Consider the following 17,500-nt stretch of genomic DNA (forward strand, 5'->3'; position numbering starts at 1 on the left):
CATTCCACCATGGTTTTGTTTTATTAGTTTTGTTTGAACATAGATGGCTCCAGAAGCACATAGTAGTTAAGATGCCAAATCCTAGGCCTACCCAACCTCAACTATTTACTCCATTCCTTGCATTTAGGCGAAGGAAAGTTTATGGTTTATAACTTGTTATTATAGTTTATATTATTATAAGAATGATGAACATAGATAATAGAACAGTAATGATAATATGTATGATCATGTATGATCAGGTAGGCCAAGTAATTGATAGCTTGTGAGGTTATCTATGTAAATATTATTAGTAAAGGAAAACAGTGGACAGTCCATGTACTTAGAATTTACGAAAATGTTTATGGACCTGCTTACTAGAGTATTTAAAATGCAACATTTTTGTTTCAGGATGCGTCTGCGAGCATCTTCCTTGGTGTTTGGTGGTGCAGTGAGCCTTGCAACACTTGTGCTGCTCTACCAGGTCTTAAGCTTACCACCAGAAACCCATCCTCCAGGAGATGCAAAGGTATGGGAAATCATTAGAGGGTTCATCTTTACAGTATGGACGCACTAAGATATACAAATTAAAGATGGTGTTCTTGTAAAGGGTGAAAAGATGTAGTGATTGGTATGAGAAATAATCTGCATGAATAGTAATGCCACAAACAAAGGAAAAAGATTGTGGAAAGTGCCGCCCACAGCCTAAGTCAATTCAGTGCTCCTGAGTTTCACCTCTATCATGCTGTGCATACTAAGGTGAAGACAATGTTTCCTGGTCAAGTGCATCCATATTGTAAATAATTACCATGTCCATGTGTGTACAGTGTTAATATGATTCTAGGAATTTAATGTCTTATATTAAATTTTGAAAAAATGTTTTGCATGTAATTATTTGTTTAAGTTTTACTTATCATGTGTGCTATTTTCCTTTAGGAAATGCGCTCTCTCGAATCTCGCCTGCATAGACTGGAAAATGATATACAATCAAATCATCACACCATCCAAGAGATTAAAGATTTGGTTCGACAATTGGGCAGTGCCAACATCAAGGCAAATGGTCTTCTAGGACCAAGTGATTCTATTAGTTTACCAAACAAATTTGCAAGGTACAGTATCCAGAATAGTATTGTGGTCTTTTGCCCATCCACCTGCATGTCTTCCCTTACCATATCCCTAAACCTCCTTTGGTATTACTCTTCTCCTGCCTAGTGGCTCCATCTTCAGCATCATTCTTCCCGATAAAGTCTGTATCACCTTTGCACATGCTCAAGCCACTGTGATCTTGCCTCTTTTTCTTTGTCTCCTCTGTATCCTACCAGTGTTGTCTGTAGGTATACTCATTTGTAATCCCATCAGATTTTGTCATCCCAGCAAAAAAAGCACTTTCTTTAACTCTTTGTGTGTGTGGGGTGGGGGGGTAGTCATATGGGATAAATTGTAGGGAGGAGATCTTCATTTTTTATGGATAAAGTTGGGACTAGTCTCATTACATTCAGAATGATAATGGTCAGGAGATACTCCTTCCACTTTCCTTTTTTTAAGAGAAATATAAATAATACATTTTAAAAAATATCAGTAGCTGTGAAAGTTAAATTAATATATTTTTTTTAAATCATTGCATTCATTTTGTCACTTTTTCACTCTGTGAAAGACAGTCAAACCTCATGTCTTCGGAAATTCTTTATAAAAAACCCGTGTTAGTTTCTACTGAGAATACATTAATATAAATCCTCTCATTGATATAACAAAGTATTTACATATGGTACAAAAAAGGCATTGAAAATGGTCCATGTATTTGGCAAGAAATTTTATAATACTTCCCTGTCTTCCAGGAATAGTCTTAATGCAATGAATGTGAATGATATAAATGGGCAGGAAGTTCCCCAAAAGAGTGCCTCTGTTGTTATACATCACAATAAGACCTTTGCCAACATTGCCCAAGATGACTGTATATTTGGACAAGCAGCTGCATCACCTGTTGATATTCAGGTATGGTAAACTAAGTCATGCATATCTTAAGTCAAATGCATTTATTTATTATTTGTATAGAGAGATTCTTTTGATTTTTATTCCTTCCTAACATTTTTTGTCTTGTTAATCAAAATAAGTTTTCACTTATTGCAGATGGAAGATGTCTACAACATTCTGAAATTCGACAACCCTGATGGTGGCGCTTGGAAACAAGGGTGGAACATCCAGTATGACGAATCACAATGGACACCTGATAAGAAACTAAAAGTCTTTGTTATTCCACACTCTCATAATGATCCAGGTTTGTAATGTTCATTTTGTTTAGAATAACTTTTCATAAAGCCAATACTTACCATACTGGAAATTGCTAGAAAAAGCATCTCATCAACAATTCTAAAATCACCCTTTTGAAATATTTAAGGTGTTATTCCTCTTTCTCAGCTGTACTGTTGCAGATGGTGGACTCTTTTCCCACTTGAATTTTACAAGAATCCAAAATCTTAGCTAGGAATTCTTTGAATATAGTAATAGTTTAAAGAATGGATTCTTAAGACGATGGATATATAAGAAGAAATGTTGAGAGCATTTTTACTTGATATTTATTATCAATCCTACCAGAATGATCCTATCACACTGGGATGGGGCCTTTGTGTCATGTGTGGTTGAGCCTTCTCAAAGTTGTGCACACTAAGCAGTTTTGTGCTTGTTTGGCCATGGCTGCAGTAGTTGAGGAGAAATAGCCCCTCAAAAGTAAACCTAAAACCTTTCTTTTAGCCTTATTATCTAAAAAAATCTTTATACCACCTCCAAGAGCATAGAGAGCAGTGTAGTTTTATGTTTCCTATGCTTCTGTTTTTTCCCTCAAGTAGCTGACTGTACATGCACCCAAACTCATTGTTCGGTGAGGCACTGGGAGATCCCTTCATCTCCCCCCCCCCCCACACCTTCCCAGTGATTGTGTGGATATTTCCCAAACATATCTAAAATTATCTTGAATAGTTTTGATATTTAGTCATCATATGAGGTGTCTGGAAGTAAAGGGTTGACATTGCCAAATATACCATTTTTAGTTAGATATACCAGGCAGTAGGCAAACTCATTTTCTCTGACTCCCAAATACAGTGCAAGCTTTTCTTACTCTTATAACAAGAGAATTGAGTGAACAATATCATCATGTAGTAACAAGAATTCCTTAATGTCATGTAGTGGCTGTGTAAGTGTTCATTGCAATTAATTAGATGATCATCTTTGAACAATTATGCAAATAAATTGGGGGGGGGATGATACTGTGCAGTAGAACTTTGCAAATGGTTTATTTTAAAATTTATGAAAAATCAACATTTTGATTTAAAATTAAATGATTTATACCATAATTTAGGAGAACAACATAGACCAAAAAAATTAATATAGATATCAGAAATTCCAACATCCATAACTAATTCTCAAATTGGATATTTACATTGAATAAATACCTTTACTTTAATTAATATTTATAACATAATATTATATATAATATATAATATATATAATTATATATATCAATAATATATAATTCTAAATATGAAATATTAGATTATATTTAATATATTATATATATATATATATTAAATATATATATATATATATATATATATATATATATATATATATATATATATATTTTTTTTTTTTTTTTTTTTTTCTTTTTTTCTCTCTCTCTCTCTCTCTCTCTCTCTCTCTCTCTCTCTCTCTCTCTCTCTCTCTCTCTCTCTTCTCTCTCTCTCCTCCTCCCTCCCTCCCTCCCTCCCTCCCCCCCTCCCTCCCTCATATTATACAGCAGGGCCAACCAAATAAAATTAGCACTAACAGTAACTTCACAGGGACAGAGAAAAGTGAGAACATCACATGTAAAATTTTAAATACAATTTACTCAAAACAAGGATGTGGTCATGCTGCCCCTGTACCTCCGGACACCTCAAATCAATTTTTTCTTACTGGTCCTTTTTTCTTAGGTATGTGAATAACTTTTTAAATGGCTTTGTGCTCACAATTACTTAGCATTTAAAGGACTGTTTTTTTCATGTCTTCACAAATATTTTAGATGAAGCTTCATTCAAAGAGGTATGATGGTATTTTTTAACACTCCACCACATTATGCACTGTGAATTGGCACAGAATGATCCTGAGTGTAAGAGTTAAAATGAGCTATTGATATTAAGCAAAGTTGGTCCCAGGTCTAAGTAGACATTGGGGACAAGTTCATAGAGTAACACTAAGCCACGGGATGATGCTGAAGGGTGGCCAGTTCCTTTCTCCTCAGACTTTGACCCCAGCATGCTGAAGTCAGCATCCTAGTACCCACTCACAGCTGAGGCAACTGAGAGGGGCAACAAGGTGCAAACCCAGGACCTTGTGATTGCAAAGTCAGTGCTCTACCACTGAGCTGTGCCATCTCTAGAAGGTTAATTTTTGGAAACCAATGCAACATATATTTCTAAACCACATTTTAAGTAGCTAAAAAGAAGTGGGCTTTGTTTTCAAGGTTGAAAGGGACTGCCTGCTTTTGGCTGGCTTGACCCAGGTGCCTCACTGCCACACATGGCCCAAAATATGGGTAGGAAGTTTACTTGAGTGTGGCTTATAGACCTGGCCCACACAAACACTCGTATGCAGTATTGAGACTCCTTGCCTGCCCTTTGCAATGTTATTATCTCATTTTCTACTTAAGCATTTTTTTCTTCTTTTCAAGGTCCATATTTGTTATTAAATATACTGTATCAATATGGTAATTGACAGTTTTCCTTGCACACTCCATATCAGATCTCTAGGTTGTCTATTACTCTGTGCAATTAAAATAAGTAACATTTTCTTATTTGAGTCATTTTTCAATATTTTTGTATTATTTGATTTTCTGTAACACACCTTGCACTGCCAGTCACAGTGAGCAGGAATAGGATCCTGAGTATGAAAATAGTGTCCTCCCTGCAGTTGGCACTCTTCTAGCCATGGCTCGTGGATGGTACATTCCACACTCATTTACCCTTGGAAATAATAAAAGAGCCAGTACCAAAATGCCTACTGAGTCCTTTTTTTCCTCCAAGAACTTTTTACACCCATGGCAAGTCATTCCCATCACTTTCCCATGATAGTGTATTCCCATCACCTATCCTTCAGCCAAATTTTTTCATGGTGTGATGGTCATGTCCAATCCAGTGGAATGATACTGTTAGAATTGTTATTGACTCTATGATTTTTATAATGTCATTAAGATATTAATAACAATAAAAAACTGAAAAGAACCTTTCCAAAAAAAATTATATGTACATTTTCAGCTGTTGTGAAAAAAAAACAGAAACCATATATAGTTTGGAAATTTTTCAGTAGAGTGGATTTTTCAAATTTCTATTTAGTTTCATGTAGAGAGATTAATTTTACAATATGAGCATGAAAATTCTTAATGTTAGGAAAACCACAGTATGTCTGCTCTTAAAAGTTATATGTTCCATTAAATTTGCTCACATAGCAATGGACTAATTTCAAAGAAAAGTGATTGAAAGTATTGCCATTGTTTCAATATATCTAACAGCTAAGTGAGTGAGGTCAAGTATAACTATTATAATAGATCATGCAAAGCCAAAAAAATCATGCAGATATACCTTTGAAGTATAAAGGAATTGTCTCAGTGTGCACCTTAGACTGGTGAGAAAGAAATGTTGTCATCTGATGTGTTCCTGGCCTTTATGTAGGTTCCACAAGCGGTGCAATTATATAAGGTGCCAAAAAGTGCCATATTTTGAATTGTTCATCATTTGATCATACAATTATGGATCAATGTATGTAGAAATACTTGGTAAAAACGGGTAGAGTATTGCTTCCTTGAGGGCCCTGTACACCCCCTTTTTACAATTTTTTTGTATATTTATATATATATATATATATTATATATAATATATATCTATATATATATATAAATATATATATATTATATATTATATATATATATATATTTTCCTTGTTTCTACCTTTGTTTCTCTTTATGATGTTATCTATGTATTTATTTTTCACAAATACTTAATTGAGTATTTCTGTTTCTTTGCATTTGGATTATGTACACACAAAATAAGTATTAATGTTATAAAATATTATCTCAAATCAAGGTTGGATCAAAACTGTAGAGCAGTACTTCAGTGATCAAACAAGACATATACTTGATCATATGGTGCAGAGGTTACCACAGGATCAGCGACGCAAATTTATTTGGGCTGAAATGTCCTACCTCTCCATGTGGTGGGATCAGCAGCCTGAGAGCGTCAAGGATGTTGTAAGAAGGTGAGGTATTTAGACTTAGAATAGCATATGAGTTGTTATTTGTAATATATTGTGAAGTCATGTGTGTATGTGTGAAGGCTTGGGCAGTAGAATCCCTTCTATAGGTTTTTATTTTGTTTTATTGTATGAAATAACTGGAGATACATTGGCCATGAAATAGTTCTATAGGTAAGGTACTTTTAACTTCTTGTCTCACATAATTTTAATACTTAAGTATATATTTTTTTTATATTTAAGTGTATTTGATTACTTATTGTTGCTGTTTTTTCTTTGCAGCCTAGCCGATCGTGGTCAGCTGGAAATAGTTACTGGTGGATGGGTGATGAATGATGAGGCAAATACCCATTATTTTGCTATGTTGGAACAGATGGTTGAAGGGCATGAGTGGGTTAGACTTAACCTTGGAATCAAGCCAAAGTAGGTGTCCAGGCTTTTAGGATTTATTCCTCATTTAAATCATTTATAAAGATTGTTTTTTTATATTGTAAGATTTTTGTATATTATCTCTTAAAATGAGATGTTTTTTGTTACCCATATGTTGATTAATGATATTCTTGTGATTTTGTTTTGTAGCAATGGCTGGGCCATAGATCCATTTGGGATGACTCCCACCATGGCCTACTTGCTGAAACGCATGGGCCTGGAGAATATGCTTATCCAACGTGTGCATTACTCCGTGAAGAAACACTTGGCAAGAGAAAAGAGCCTAGAGTTTAAATGGCGACAGATCTGGGGTAAGGATTCCTTTAAGTATGTTATAGTCACATTCAGTGTTATGGAAAAGACTGGACTTGGTTTGAAAAGTTTTGTTTATTAATATTCTTTATATTCTTTTTATTTAAGAAAGTTTTTGGCTCATCAGTCTTACATATAATTATCTTTTTCAGACACAGGTTCATCATCAGATATGTTTTGCCACATGATGCCCTTCTACAGCTACGACATACCCCATACTTGTGGCCCTGACCCAAAGATTTGCTGTCAGTTTGATTTTCTGCGAATGTCGGGATCTGGCGTTACTTGCCCATGGAGAGTTCCTCCACAGCCTATTACCAGTTACAATGTGAAATCAAGGTTAGAATCAAGCTCTATTTCTTTCTCTTTCTTCTACTTTCACTTATTTTCTCCTTCTCTTTTTTATCTTTCTCTTACATTCTCCTCTTTTTTTTCCCTTTCTCTTTCTTTCTCTAATTTTCTCCTCATTCTCTCTCATTCTTTTCCTACTCTTTCTTTTTATTTCACTTTCTTTCTCCTTCTCTTTTGTTCTCATTCTCTTTCTATTCCACTTACACACACACACACACACACACACACACACACACACACACACACACACACACACACACACCACACACACACACACACTCACTCACTCACTCACTCACTCACTCACTCACTCACTCACTCACTCACTCTCTCTCTCTCTCTCTCTCTCTCTCTCTCTCTCTCTCTCTCTCTCTCTCTCTCTCTCTCTCTCTCTCACCATGTTAAATCAGCAGCAAAAAAAAAAAAAAAAAAAAAAAAAAAAAAAAAAAAAAAAAAAAAAATATATATATATATATATATATATATATATTATATATATATATATATATATATATATATATATAATAATAATAATAATAATCTTGACATGATCTCAAAGAATCTGATCCATTCAAGGGCCGAGCTTCTCCTAGACCAGTACCGGAAGAAAGCACAGCTCTTCCGCAGCAATGTCCTCTTGGTCCCTCTTGGTGATGATTTCCGATATGTACGTGCCGAGGAGTGGGATAACCAGTACACCAATTACCAGAAGCTGTTTGATTACATGAATTCCAGAGAGGATTTACATGTTCAAGTAAGGATTAAAATATTCCAAATATATAGTTGTCTGTCTTTATATATTGGATAATTGGAAAGTTATGTCAACATGTGTGCTTGCATATAACCTTTCTCATTCAGTCAGTTGTTTACTTTCGAATTAATTTGCTGTTAAATTCTAAATGACAGTGAATGCATGATTTGAAGCTTGACAAATTTCCAGGCTCAATTCGGCACTCTTGCGGACTATTTCCGTGCCCTGCATGAGGAGACTGATTCACCAGCAGGAGAGGAACAGGGGGTCTTCCCAACCTTATCAGGAGACTTCTTTACGTATGCTGACAGGGATGATCATTATTGGAGTGGTTATTATACTACACGACCATTCCATAAAGGTTTGGATCGCATACTGGAAGGATACTTAAGGTGAGTGTATCAGGTTTTAATATGGCTGTGATGAAATATATAATGGAGCCTGATTCTGTTTCTCTCATCATGAACCTAGGATCACAATAATGTTTTGTGCCATCTGTCCTTTTCTTTTTTCAATTATTTTTATTGCTAATCATCCTCATTTTACTGAATATGGTTAATGAATGGCTAAATTTTAAAAATAGGCACATATTGATTTCTTAACATTTTGTTCTCTTAAATTTTGTAAATGCAAGTGTCATGTAGAATATGAAATAGGGGTGAAGTCAGTTTTATCATTATGGTATCAAGCCCTGCTTTACCATTTTTTTCAAGATTTTATGTTCTGTTAGTCTTCTGTGATATTTTTATTGTTTTTCTGCTTTTTCATTGATGTTTGATCCTATTCTTTCCTTTTTTTAAGGCATTGATATACTGAAAAGTTTTTTTTATCTGCTTTCAAACGATAATTAATTTGCTCAGATATATTTGATGATTTATAACTTGAATAGAAATACTCTCCCTAGGCTTGCTCTAAATCAGTAGGTTGACCCAAGGCCAAGGTTCTGGCTAGAAACAATAACTAGTGTGCTGCTAAGATCTGGCTGTGGGAAATAGCCCATTGACACAGTGATACTTTGTAACTGTAATCAAAAAGTTAATTTGTTAACTAAGGATTGATTAAGCAGCATACCCAAATTTCAATGGAAAGTATATTGTATATTAAGTTTTAAAAATCCAGACATACTTCAGCACGAGTATTAAGAGTCAGATTAGAATAAAAATGTGACAGTGAACTGGAAGACACCAGGGCTTGGGGTGAGTTGCTAGTTTTTCCTCTCCTGTGATTCAACAGATTTACATATTATTGCTATTTCACCAAGGAACTAAAGACAGTTATTTAAGTTTATGTTTGCTTTTTCTCTTCATCCATGTTATCTAATCAAAAAAAGAAATTCTGTATTAATGATCTCTAAAGGAAGTGGTAACAATTTTTTTTCTTTCTTTTTCAGAGGTGCTGAGATCTTGTACTCCTCAATGCTCGGAAGTCAGAGTGCAATAAACACACCAATGCCTGAGTTAGCAAACCTCCTGATGTCTCGTTTGGTGGTGGCTCGCAGAAATTTGGCTCTTTTCCAGCATCATGATGGCATTACTGGAACTGCTAAAGATCATGTTGTTGTGGATTATGCAAAGAAGTGAGTACAGTCATGTGGAGTTCATTAACAGCATTTTTGGTCATTCCTGTCAGCAAATAATTTTTTTTGTTGCTAGTGAATGGAAAGAGAAATGAAACTCGTTCAGTAACAGAAAATTAGCATGATACTCTGAACAGATCTAAACAGATGTCAGGAGTGAAATATGATAATGAATTTCATTTTTGTAAGTATTATCAAGGAATTAAAAAAAAATTCCCATGTACACAGGCATTTGTTTTTGTATACATAATAATACATAAATACATATGGATATGCACATGGAGTTTGTTCATCCAGACATGCTTCTTTAGTTACCTCTAACTTTTTTATATTTTAGAATGTTGGAGAGTATCCACAATTGCCAGCATGTGATTCAGCAGGCAGCTCATTATCTTCTTTCATTTGAACAGGTAAGACTTAAATTAATAAATGACTTTTGTTAATGAAGCTATATTTTTATAACTATGAATGGAAATACATACGTACACCTTCACACATACACAAACACACACACGCGCGTGCACACACACACACACACACACACACACACATTTACACACACACATTTACACACACATTTACACACACATTTACACACAACCATCACACACACACACAACCACACACCACACACACACACACAACACACACACCACACACACACACACACACACACAACCAACACACACACCACACACACACACACACACACACACACCACACAACCACCAACACACACACAACACAACACAACACAACACCAACACACACACACAAACACACACAAACCACACATACACACAAACTCACACACACACAAACTTATACAACACATACACACAAACTCACACACACACACACACACACACCACACACACACACACACCACACCACACACACACCACAAACACACACAACACACACACACACACACACACATCACACACACACACACACACACACACACACACACACACACACACACACACACACACACACACACACACACACACACATGCAGACGACAAACACAAAAGTAGGGACTAGATTAATAAACAAACGCATAAATAAATGTATGGAATAAGAAATACACAGTATTTACACTGGTTTGGTACTGAATATCCACTATTCTTTGCATTATTTTCAGCGGAGTTATAATGCCAATGCAGGATCAGTTTACTATGAATTAGGGGAAAAGTTCCTGGAGCACAACAAGTTAGCATCGCACATGATTGTGGCACTAAGAGATGGTTCATCGGTGCCAATAGTCATCTACAACCCACTGGCACAGCGCCGTCAGGAGCTCTTCACAATTAGAACATCAAGTCCATATGTGGAAGTAAGCTAGAAGCCAGTTAAAACCTTTTGTAAAGAGATAGGTATAGCTGTGATCATAGTTATGTAAGCATTGCCTGAATTTTTATCAGCCTTTGGTCATTATGCAACTTTTTCTTTTGTGAGTATGTGATAGTTTTCATTTTGAAAGGAAAAACAATCTTTGATATAGATTTATCAGTCTTCTTTGTTCTTGGATTCACATTTTTTTCCCCCCATGGGATGGCTAAGCGTGAAATTGATAAGTACCATATAAATTACTTTTTCAGATAATTGATAGCAAGGAGAAAATGGTGCCATGTCAGGTGGATCCTGTCTTTCTTAAATCAGAAGTATCGCAGACAATGTTTGACATCACTTTCTTGGTTGATGTACCAGCTCTGTCACTTATGACATACACCATTAAAGCCAGAGAACCAGGAACTGTTAACCCCAAGTATGTTAACTTAGTCTCTTCTCTCCTTTTGTTTCTTATCTCATTCTTATTTAGCATCTCACGCCTCTCAACTCTTGCACATCATCTCCTGTATCTCTCCTATTTTATAATCAGAAGGTACAGCTGTCATCTATTATGTATCTGAAGTATGTGTCTATATATAAGATGGCAAAAAGTAAAATTTCTGAAAAAGTAATTTATAAATATTGAATTGACAGGATGGTCATGTTCTCTGATGTGATTGTGCGACACACGGTAGCACCTACAGTACCAAGTGTCTTCAATGTAATTGAGGAAAAGGACACCAACCCATTTTCAGTGCAGACAGATCAAGTCGAAGCTACATTTAGCAGTAATGGCTTACTCCAGGCTGTGACAAGACAAGGGCAGACAATTCCAGTCTCTTTGGAATTTGTTAAATATGGAGTCAAGTATGATTATTTGACAACAACCTTAACTTGTTGATACTGAAATACATGCCTAGTAATATGGATATGCAGGGTCTAGAAATAAATACAATATAAAATTCCCCCAAGATTTAGCTTGTCTTTTTTTAATTATTGTAGATTATAGTTGTAGTAATAATATAATAATAATAATAGCAGTCTCATATTAATCATTCTGTGATATCCTAGGAATAATCGGGAGACTAGTGGTGCATACTTGTTCCTGCCAGACAAGGAGGCAGTGCCAGTTGACATAGGCAGGGCTGGCGTTATGCTCGTCAAGGGACCTCTTATGTCAACTGTGTCCATGCAGTTGAAAAATGTCCATCATGTTGTCAAGATCAAGAATTCCCCAGGTATTCAGTTGTTTCTTTTTCTTTGTGGTGTTTATTTATCCATGTGTCTTAATGTCTCCCATGTATTAATAATGTATTTCTTTTTAATTGAATCATATGTATTACCTAATCACCAACAACAAATATAATATGTAAATGTATATTATATATATATATATATTTTTTTTTTTTTTTGTGCTCAGGTGTTGATGGCATTGGACTTGACATCAGTAATCATGTTGACATCACTGCAGAGCACAATTTCGAGTTTGCCATGAGGCTAAACACAGGAATAAAGAATGACAATATATTTTACACAGATTTGAATGGATTCCAGGTTAGTCTAAGTCATAAAACATACAGTTTCATTTGCATGGCTATGATTTTGTTTTCACATATATTCACAGGTATATGCAGACACACTTGAGCAAACAATCATGCAGTTGAACACAAACACACACACACACACACACACATACACACACACATACACACACACACACATACACACACACACACACACACACACACACACACACACACACACACACACACACACACACACACACACACACACACACACACACACACATTGATACAAATACACCTGTAGGTGGATATACACACACACATTTACACTAAAGATCCATGATCTCTGACCCCCTAGACTGAGAGTATAGGAAATTCCATGCCTTTCTAGATGGGAATACTTGCGCATGCTAACTCTTTACAAACTATATAAGCTTTTACAGAAAAGTCAAAGTAACACTGGTAACTTTAGGATATTCTATACATTGAAAAAATATAATATTCAGAGGAAACTCTCTAATTGTTGACTCATATTGTACCTATGTATAGTCTGTGTGTTATTTTGTGTCTCTCCATGTTTTTTTCTTTTCTTTTCTTTTCTTTTCTTTTCTTTTCTTTCTTTCTGTGGGTGTCTATAAATACCATCTACACTTATACCTCAGAGGAACAATGGTCTGGTGCTTCTGATTTTCTGTTATTACAAATGCCAAGTTTATAGTGGCAAATATGTACATTTGGTACTACTGTTAAATTCTAATTGTATAAGAACACGTATACAAACATATATAGGCCACGGTGGCCGAGTGGTTAGAGCATCGGACTCAAGACTTTCACGACGGCAATCTGAGTTCGAGGGTTCGAGTCACTGGCCGTCACGTTGTTCCCTTGGGCAAGGAACTTCACCTCGATTGCCTGCCTGGCCGCTATCCGGGTAAAGCCGCCAGTCGGGAAATAGAGATGGTGACTCGATAGAAACACTGGGCGGAAGGCAACGGCAAACCACCACTCTAAATTGCCAAGAAAATCATGGAAATCCATGATCGCCAGCATCCTTGTAGGACAGGGCACTTGAAAAAAAAAAAAAAAAAATACAACATATACGTACATACTTGTACTTGGATAAAAATTCATATGCAGATAGATACACAGACACACATGGACTGATACAAACACTTGTGAACTCAGACACAAGCTAATGAGAACACACACATGGACACACACACACACAAACACACACACAAACACACACACAAACACACACACAAACACACACACACACACACACACACACACACACACACACACACACACACACACACACACACACACACACACACACACACACACACACACACACACAGATATATATATATATAATATATATATATATATATATATATATATATATATATATATATATATATATATATATATATATATATATATATTCAGACTTGTACAAAATATTGATATGCACATACACATTTACAAATGCATACAAACAAGTAGATAGACACATACTCACACACTCCCTCACTCACTCACTTTCTCTCTTTCTCTGTATATATATATTTTGGTAATAGCTACATCTGTTAACCCATTGCCGACGGGTGGCATGTACGCACATGCCATGGCATGGCGGGACCATCTGCCGGGGGCACGTGCACACATGCCATAGAGTATGTATGGACATGCCATGAGTTTTTTTTTGTTACAATCACGGCAAAAGATTATTTTTCTGCCAGTGAAAGTGTGATTAAGTCGGTTTTAACACTTTCTCATTTTTACCATGCAACAAACAAAAAAAATGCAACAAACCGACGATTTCAACTCCATGATGCCGCACACTGCTTATTTTATTCGGACTATAGACTGAATAATGATCAACCATGGAGTCTATATAACTACAAAAATACCCTTCAGTCTCGATTTATCAGGAAGTTTGGCAAGTAGAGACTTTAAAAAATAATTAAAATGAAAATACAACGGCATGGGATGCTGGTATTTGGCATGAGTGGTCGCGCATGCTAGGGCGACGATATAAGCCCCCAGCAGCAAGGCCCTGGCCTCTATGAATGCTACCCGTCAGTTATGGGTTAAGGATTTATTTTACATAATTTCTCCCCATTACCAGATTATCAAGCGAGTGAGGTACGCAAAGCTACCCCTTCAAGCAAACTACTACCCAATTCCATCTCAAGCTTTCATCCAAGACAAAGACTTCCGCCTCTCTCTCATCTCTGCTCAGCCTCTTGGTGGTGCCTCCTTGCAAAGTGGACAGCTGGAGGTAAGTGCAATATATTCTAGGCTTTATAGTTTTTCCAGGATATTTTTCTGTAATTATGGAGACCCATACAGATTATTATTAAAGCATATACAGGATATTAAAGCATGTACTTCAATTATTTTATTTCTCTCTCTTTCTTTTTTTTCCACCCATCAATAATTAGATCATGATGGACCGCCGCCTAAACCAGGATGACAACCGAGGTCTTGGCCAGGGTATCCTAGACAATCTCCACACTTCCAATAACTTCCGTGTTTTGGTCGAGCCAAGGATCTCCACCAAGGTTTGCAGTTTTTATGTTTACTAAACCCTTTAGAATTATAACTTGTTGCCTGAAAGTATTTTTTTTTAATGATTATAATGATATATAGTATTGTATTAGAAACAAACAAAAAGTTCGACTAGAATGTTGATAGATTGGTAGATAGTCATGCAGCTATTTGATATTTATACAGAGATTAAGCATATAATGACTGAATGAGTTTATATGACTGAGACTATAGCTCCTGTGAAATTTAATTAAAGTTAAGGACAGTACCTCAGCATTACAAAAGGACTTGCTTTGTGTAATCACTTACAAGTTAATGAGAGCAATATTGCTGCAGGAATCTGGTCCAGCTCATGATGGTCCTGCAGCTTTCCCATCGCTTGTGGCTCATGCAGCAACCAACACCCTTCTTTATCCAGTCTACTCTTTGATACCAGTGTCCAAGGTGAGAAGCAATCGTTTTCCTTTTGTGCTGCAGGATAAGGTGCATTTGCTATGTCATCAAGAGCTCATGTTATAGGTATTTTTGATTCTCCCAGTTTCTAAATTATAATTAGAATGAGTTTACATGCTGAAGATAGGAATAGATATTATAATATCATAGTGTAACATATACACCTAATGTCTCACAGGATTTACTTCCAATTCTGACTAAAAGTTTGTATAACTAAGAAATACTGTATTTTGATTTGCTTGAAAATTTATTTATGTATCAGAATATGACTTGCAAAGTTTACCTACGTTTTTTCTCTAACATTTTCCATCATCCATAGGTGGGTCCCATGCATTCATCTTGGACTGTTGGTGGGGAACTGCCTTGTGATGTCCATATGGTCAACTTGCGCACCATGTTAGACCCTCCAAGTACTACAGGTGCTCAGAGATTGCAACATCCTGCAGGCAAGACCACATCCCTCACACTGCATCGTCTGGGTTTTGACTGCGGTTTGAAATCCCAGGGACTTTCATGCTCTACAAACGGAGGAAAGGTTAGGACAGACTTGCCTTTTTATTATTTGTTTAATGTGCTCTATTCTTAGAAAGGTAGGTGGCATTCACTGAGTTGAAGGATATAAAATTTGATGGTTATGTGATAGTGCACTACCAATAAGTAGTGTTTCTTATCCCCTTCAATTGATGATAAAACTGGACACAGTGTTAAGGCGTTCTTTCAAAATCAGAGGAATATCATGTTGGAAGATCACCTTCAGCATTTATAGATACCTAATAGCTAGATTGAAAGTTCAGATATGAACTAACATCATAGCAACGTAAAGAGTATTAGAATTCAGCAGAAACTCTTGTTCAATGTGAGCAATTAAGTTAATTTCCCATCATTCAAGTCTGCCCACATTACCCTTGTGACCAATGTGAGTACCTATGAGAGATACACTGTTAAATACCTACGGTAAACAGCAGATAAAAACAAAACTTACAAAGGCGAGTTAAAAACAGAACTATGTTCTGTGTATATTTCATTGCATTTTTTATGAACAAATTATTTATTAATTTATGTTAATAGAAAATATGGTTTTGAGAATAATGAAAATTGAATTTATTTTCCTGGTTAATGAAAAAGACTAATTTACTTTCCAGGTTCGCTTGTCAGAAGTGTTCCCCAACATGTTCAGTGAGCAGGTGCACCAGATGTCGTTATCTATGTTATATGAAGGTGTTGACATGACAAAGTCATACACTTTGTCCTTACAGCCCATGGAGCTTTATACATTCAGACTTCTTCTTAGCTAGCTAATATGAAACTTTCTTTTGCTGTACTGTTCTCTGTGTTGGGCAGCATTGTTATTTTATAGATAAGTTGTTTATAGTTTTCTTATTACTTTACATTGAACCTTTTGAATGCTGTTTAAGTATTAGTGTTTGTTATGTTTTTTTTTTGAGTGATTTTTTAAGTCATTAGAATCACAGAAAAAAGTGAAATTTAAAAGTAGAGTATGTAAAACTGACACCTACAAGGGTGTGAAAATACTTTTTTTTATTGTAGTTGCTGTAGGAGCTATGCCACACTTGTATGGTTGTATTAATAGTTTTTTTTTTTATGGCAGTAATGCTTCTTGGGACCATCAATGTAGAATTGAATTTAGTTAGTTTGTTTGTTTTTTGTTGTTCTAATTTAGGGAAAAAAATAGGGAGGAAACTTGTGTATTCTTTTTTGGCATAAAAGAGATATTTTTTGTGCAGGGGTGCATGGCCATGGTGTTTACAAGGTCTGATATATGATGCATGTTCACTAGGAGTATGACAATAACAAAAAGCAAGTGATTTACAATATTTGCAAGCAGCAGCATTTGGAAAGTGAAGTACTGTATTTCAGATTTGCTTGTTTCTTTCTATGATGAATGTGAATGGAAACAGTACAAACTGCTTTGGAGTGTTATATGTCATGAAGCTACTA

The 17,500-nt window shown here is 35.7% G+C and overlaps 1 protein-coding gene and 1 long non-coding RNA gene across 4 annotated transcripts in view; one reads left to right on the forward strand and one right to left on the reverse strand.

Moving 5' to 3' along the window:
* LOC119578776 (alpha-mannosidase 2-like) overlaps positions 1 to 17,500 on the forward strand; it is a 19,876-nt gene that overhangs the window by 1,336 nt on the left and 1,040 nt on the right. For 2 of the 3 annotated variants that reach the window (XM_037926397.1, XM_037926400.1), the window contains 22 exons: positions 388 to 505; positions 913 to 1,085; positions 1,812 to 1,968; positions 2,104 to 2,251; positions 6,087 to 6,258; positions 6,535 to 6,675; positions 6,832 to 6,992; positions 7,146 to 7,332; positions 7,921 to 8,098; positions 8,285 to 8,487; positions 9,486 to 9,671; positions 10,009 to 10,081; positions 10,819 to 11,010; positions 11,276 to 11,442; positions 11,661 to 11,873; positions 12,078 to 12,244; positions 12,427 to 12,560; positions 14,667 to 14,819; positions 14,983 to 15,102; positions 15,425 to 15,532; positions 15,861 to 16,076; positions 16,684 to 16,929. In XM_037926397.1, coding sequence (XP_037782325.1) covers positions 388 to 505; positions 913 to 1,085; positions 1,812 to 1,968; positions 2,104 to 2,251; positions 6,087 to 6,258; positions 6,535 to 6,675; positions 6,832 to 6,992; positions 7,146 to 7,332; positions 7,921 to 8,098; positions 8,285 to 8,487; positions 9,486 to 9,671; positions 10,009 to 10,081; positions 10,819 to 11,010; positions 11,276 to 11,442; positions 11,661 to 11,873; positions 12,078 to 12,244; positions 12,427 to 12,560; positions 14,667 to 14,819; positions 14,983 to 15,102; positions 15,425 to 15,532; positions 15,861 to 16,076; positions 16,684 to 16,836 — 3,520 coding nt within the window. In that variant the 3' untranslated portion in view covers positions 16,837 to 16,929. Of the gene's footprint in view, positions 1 to 387; positions 506 to 912; positions 1,086 to 1,811; positions 1,969 to 2,103; positions 2,252 to 6,086; positions 6,259 to 6,534; positions 6,676 to 6,831; positions 6,993 to 7,145; positions 7,333 to 7,920; positions 8,099 to 8,284; positions 8,488 to 9,485; positions 9,672 to 10,008; positions 10,082 to 10,818; positions 11,011 to 11,275; positions 11,443 to 11,660; positions 11,874 to 12,077; positions 12,245 to 12,426; positions 12,561 to 14,666; positions 14,820 to 14,982; positions 15,103 to 15,424; positions 15,533 to 15,860; positions 16,077 to 16,683 lie in introns of all 3 variants that reach the window. The other variant, XM_037926399.1, reaches the window with a different exon arrangement.
* LOC119578777 lies at positions 15,023 to 15,966 on the reverse strand. Its single transcript, XR_005229210.1, has 3 exons — positions 15,829 to 15,966; positions 15,398 to 15,559; positions 15,023 to 15,151 (listed from the first exon to the last, which is right to left on the reverse strand). It is a non-coding gene; the product is annotated as an uncharacterized LOC119578777 (long non-coding RNA).

The sequence above is a fragment of the Penaeus monodon genome, chromosome 11, assembly GCF_015228065.2.
Source record: "Penaeus monodon isolate SGIC_2016 chromosome 11, NSTDA_Pmon_1, whole genome shotgun sequence".
Classification (NCBI taxonomy): domain Eukaryota; kingdom Metazoa; phylum Arthropoda; class Malacostraca; order Decapoda; family Penaeidae; genus Penaeus; species Penaeus monodon.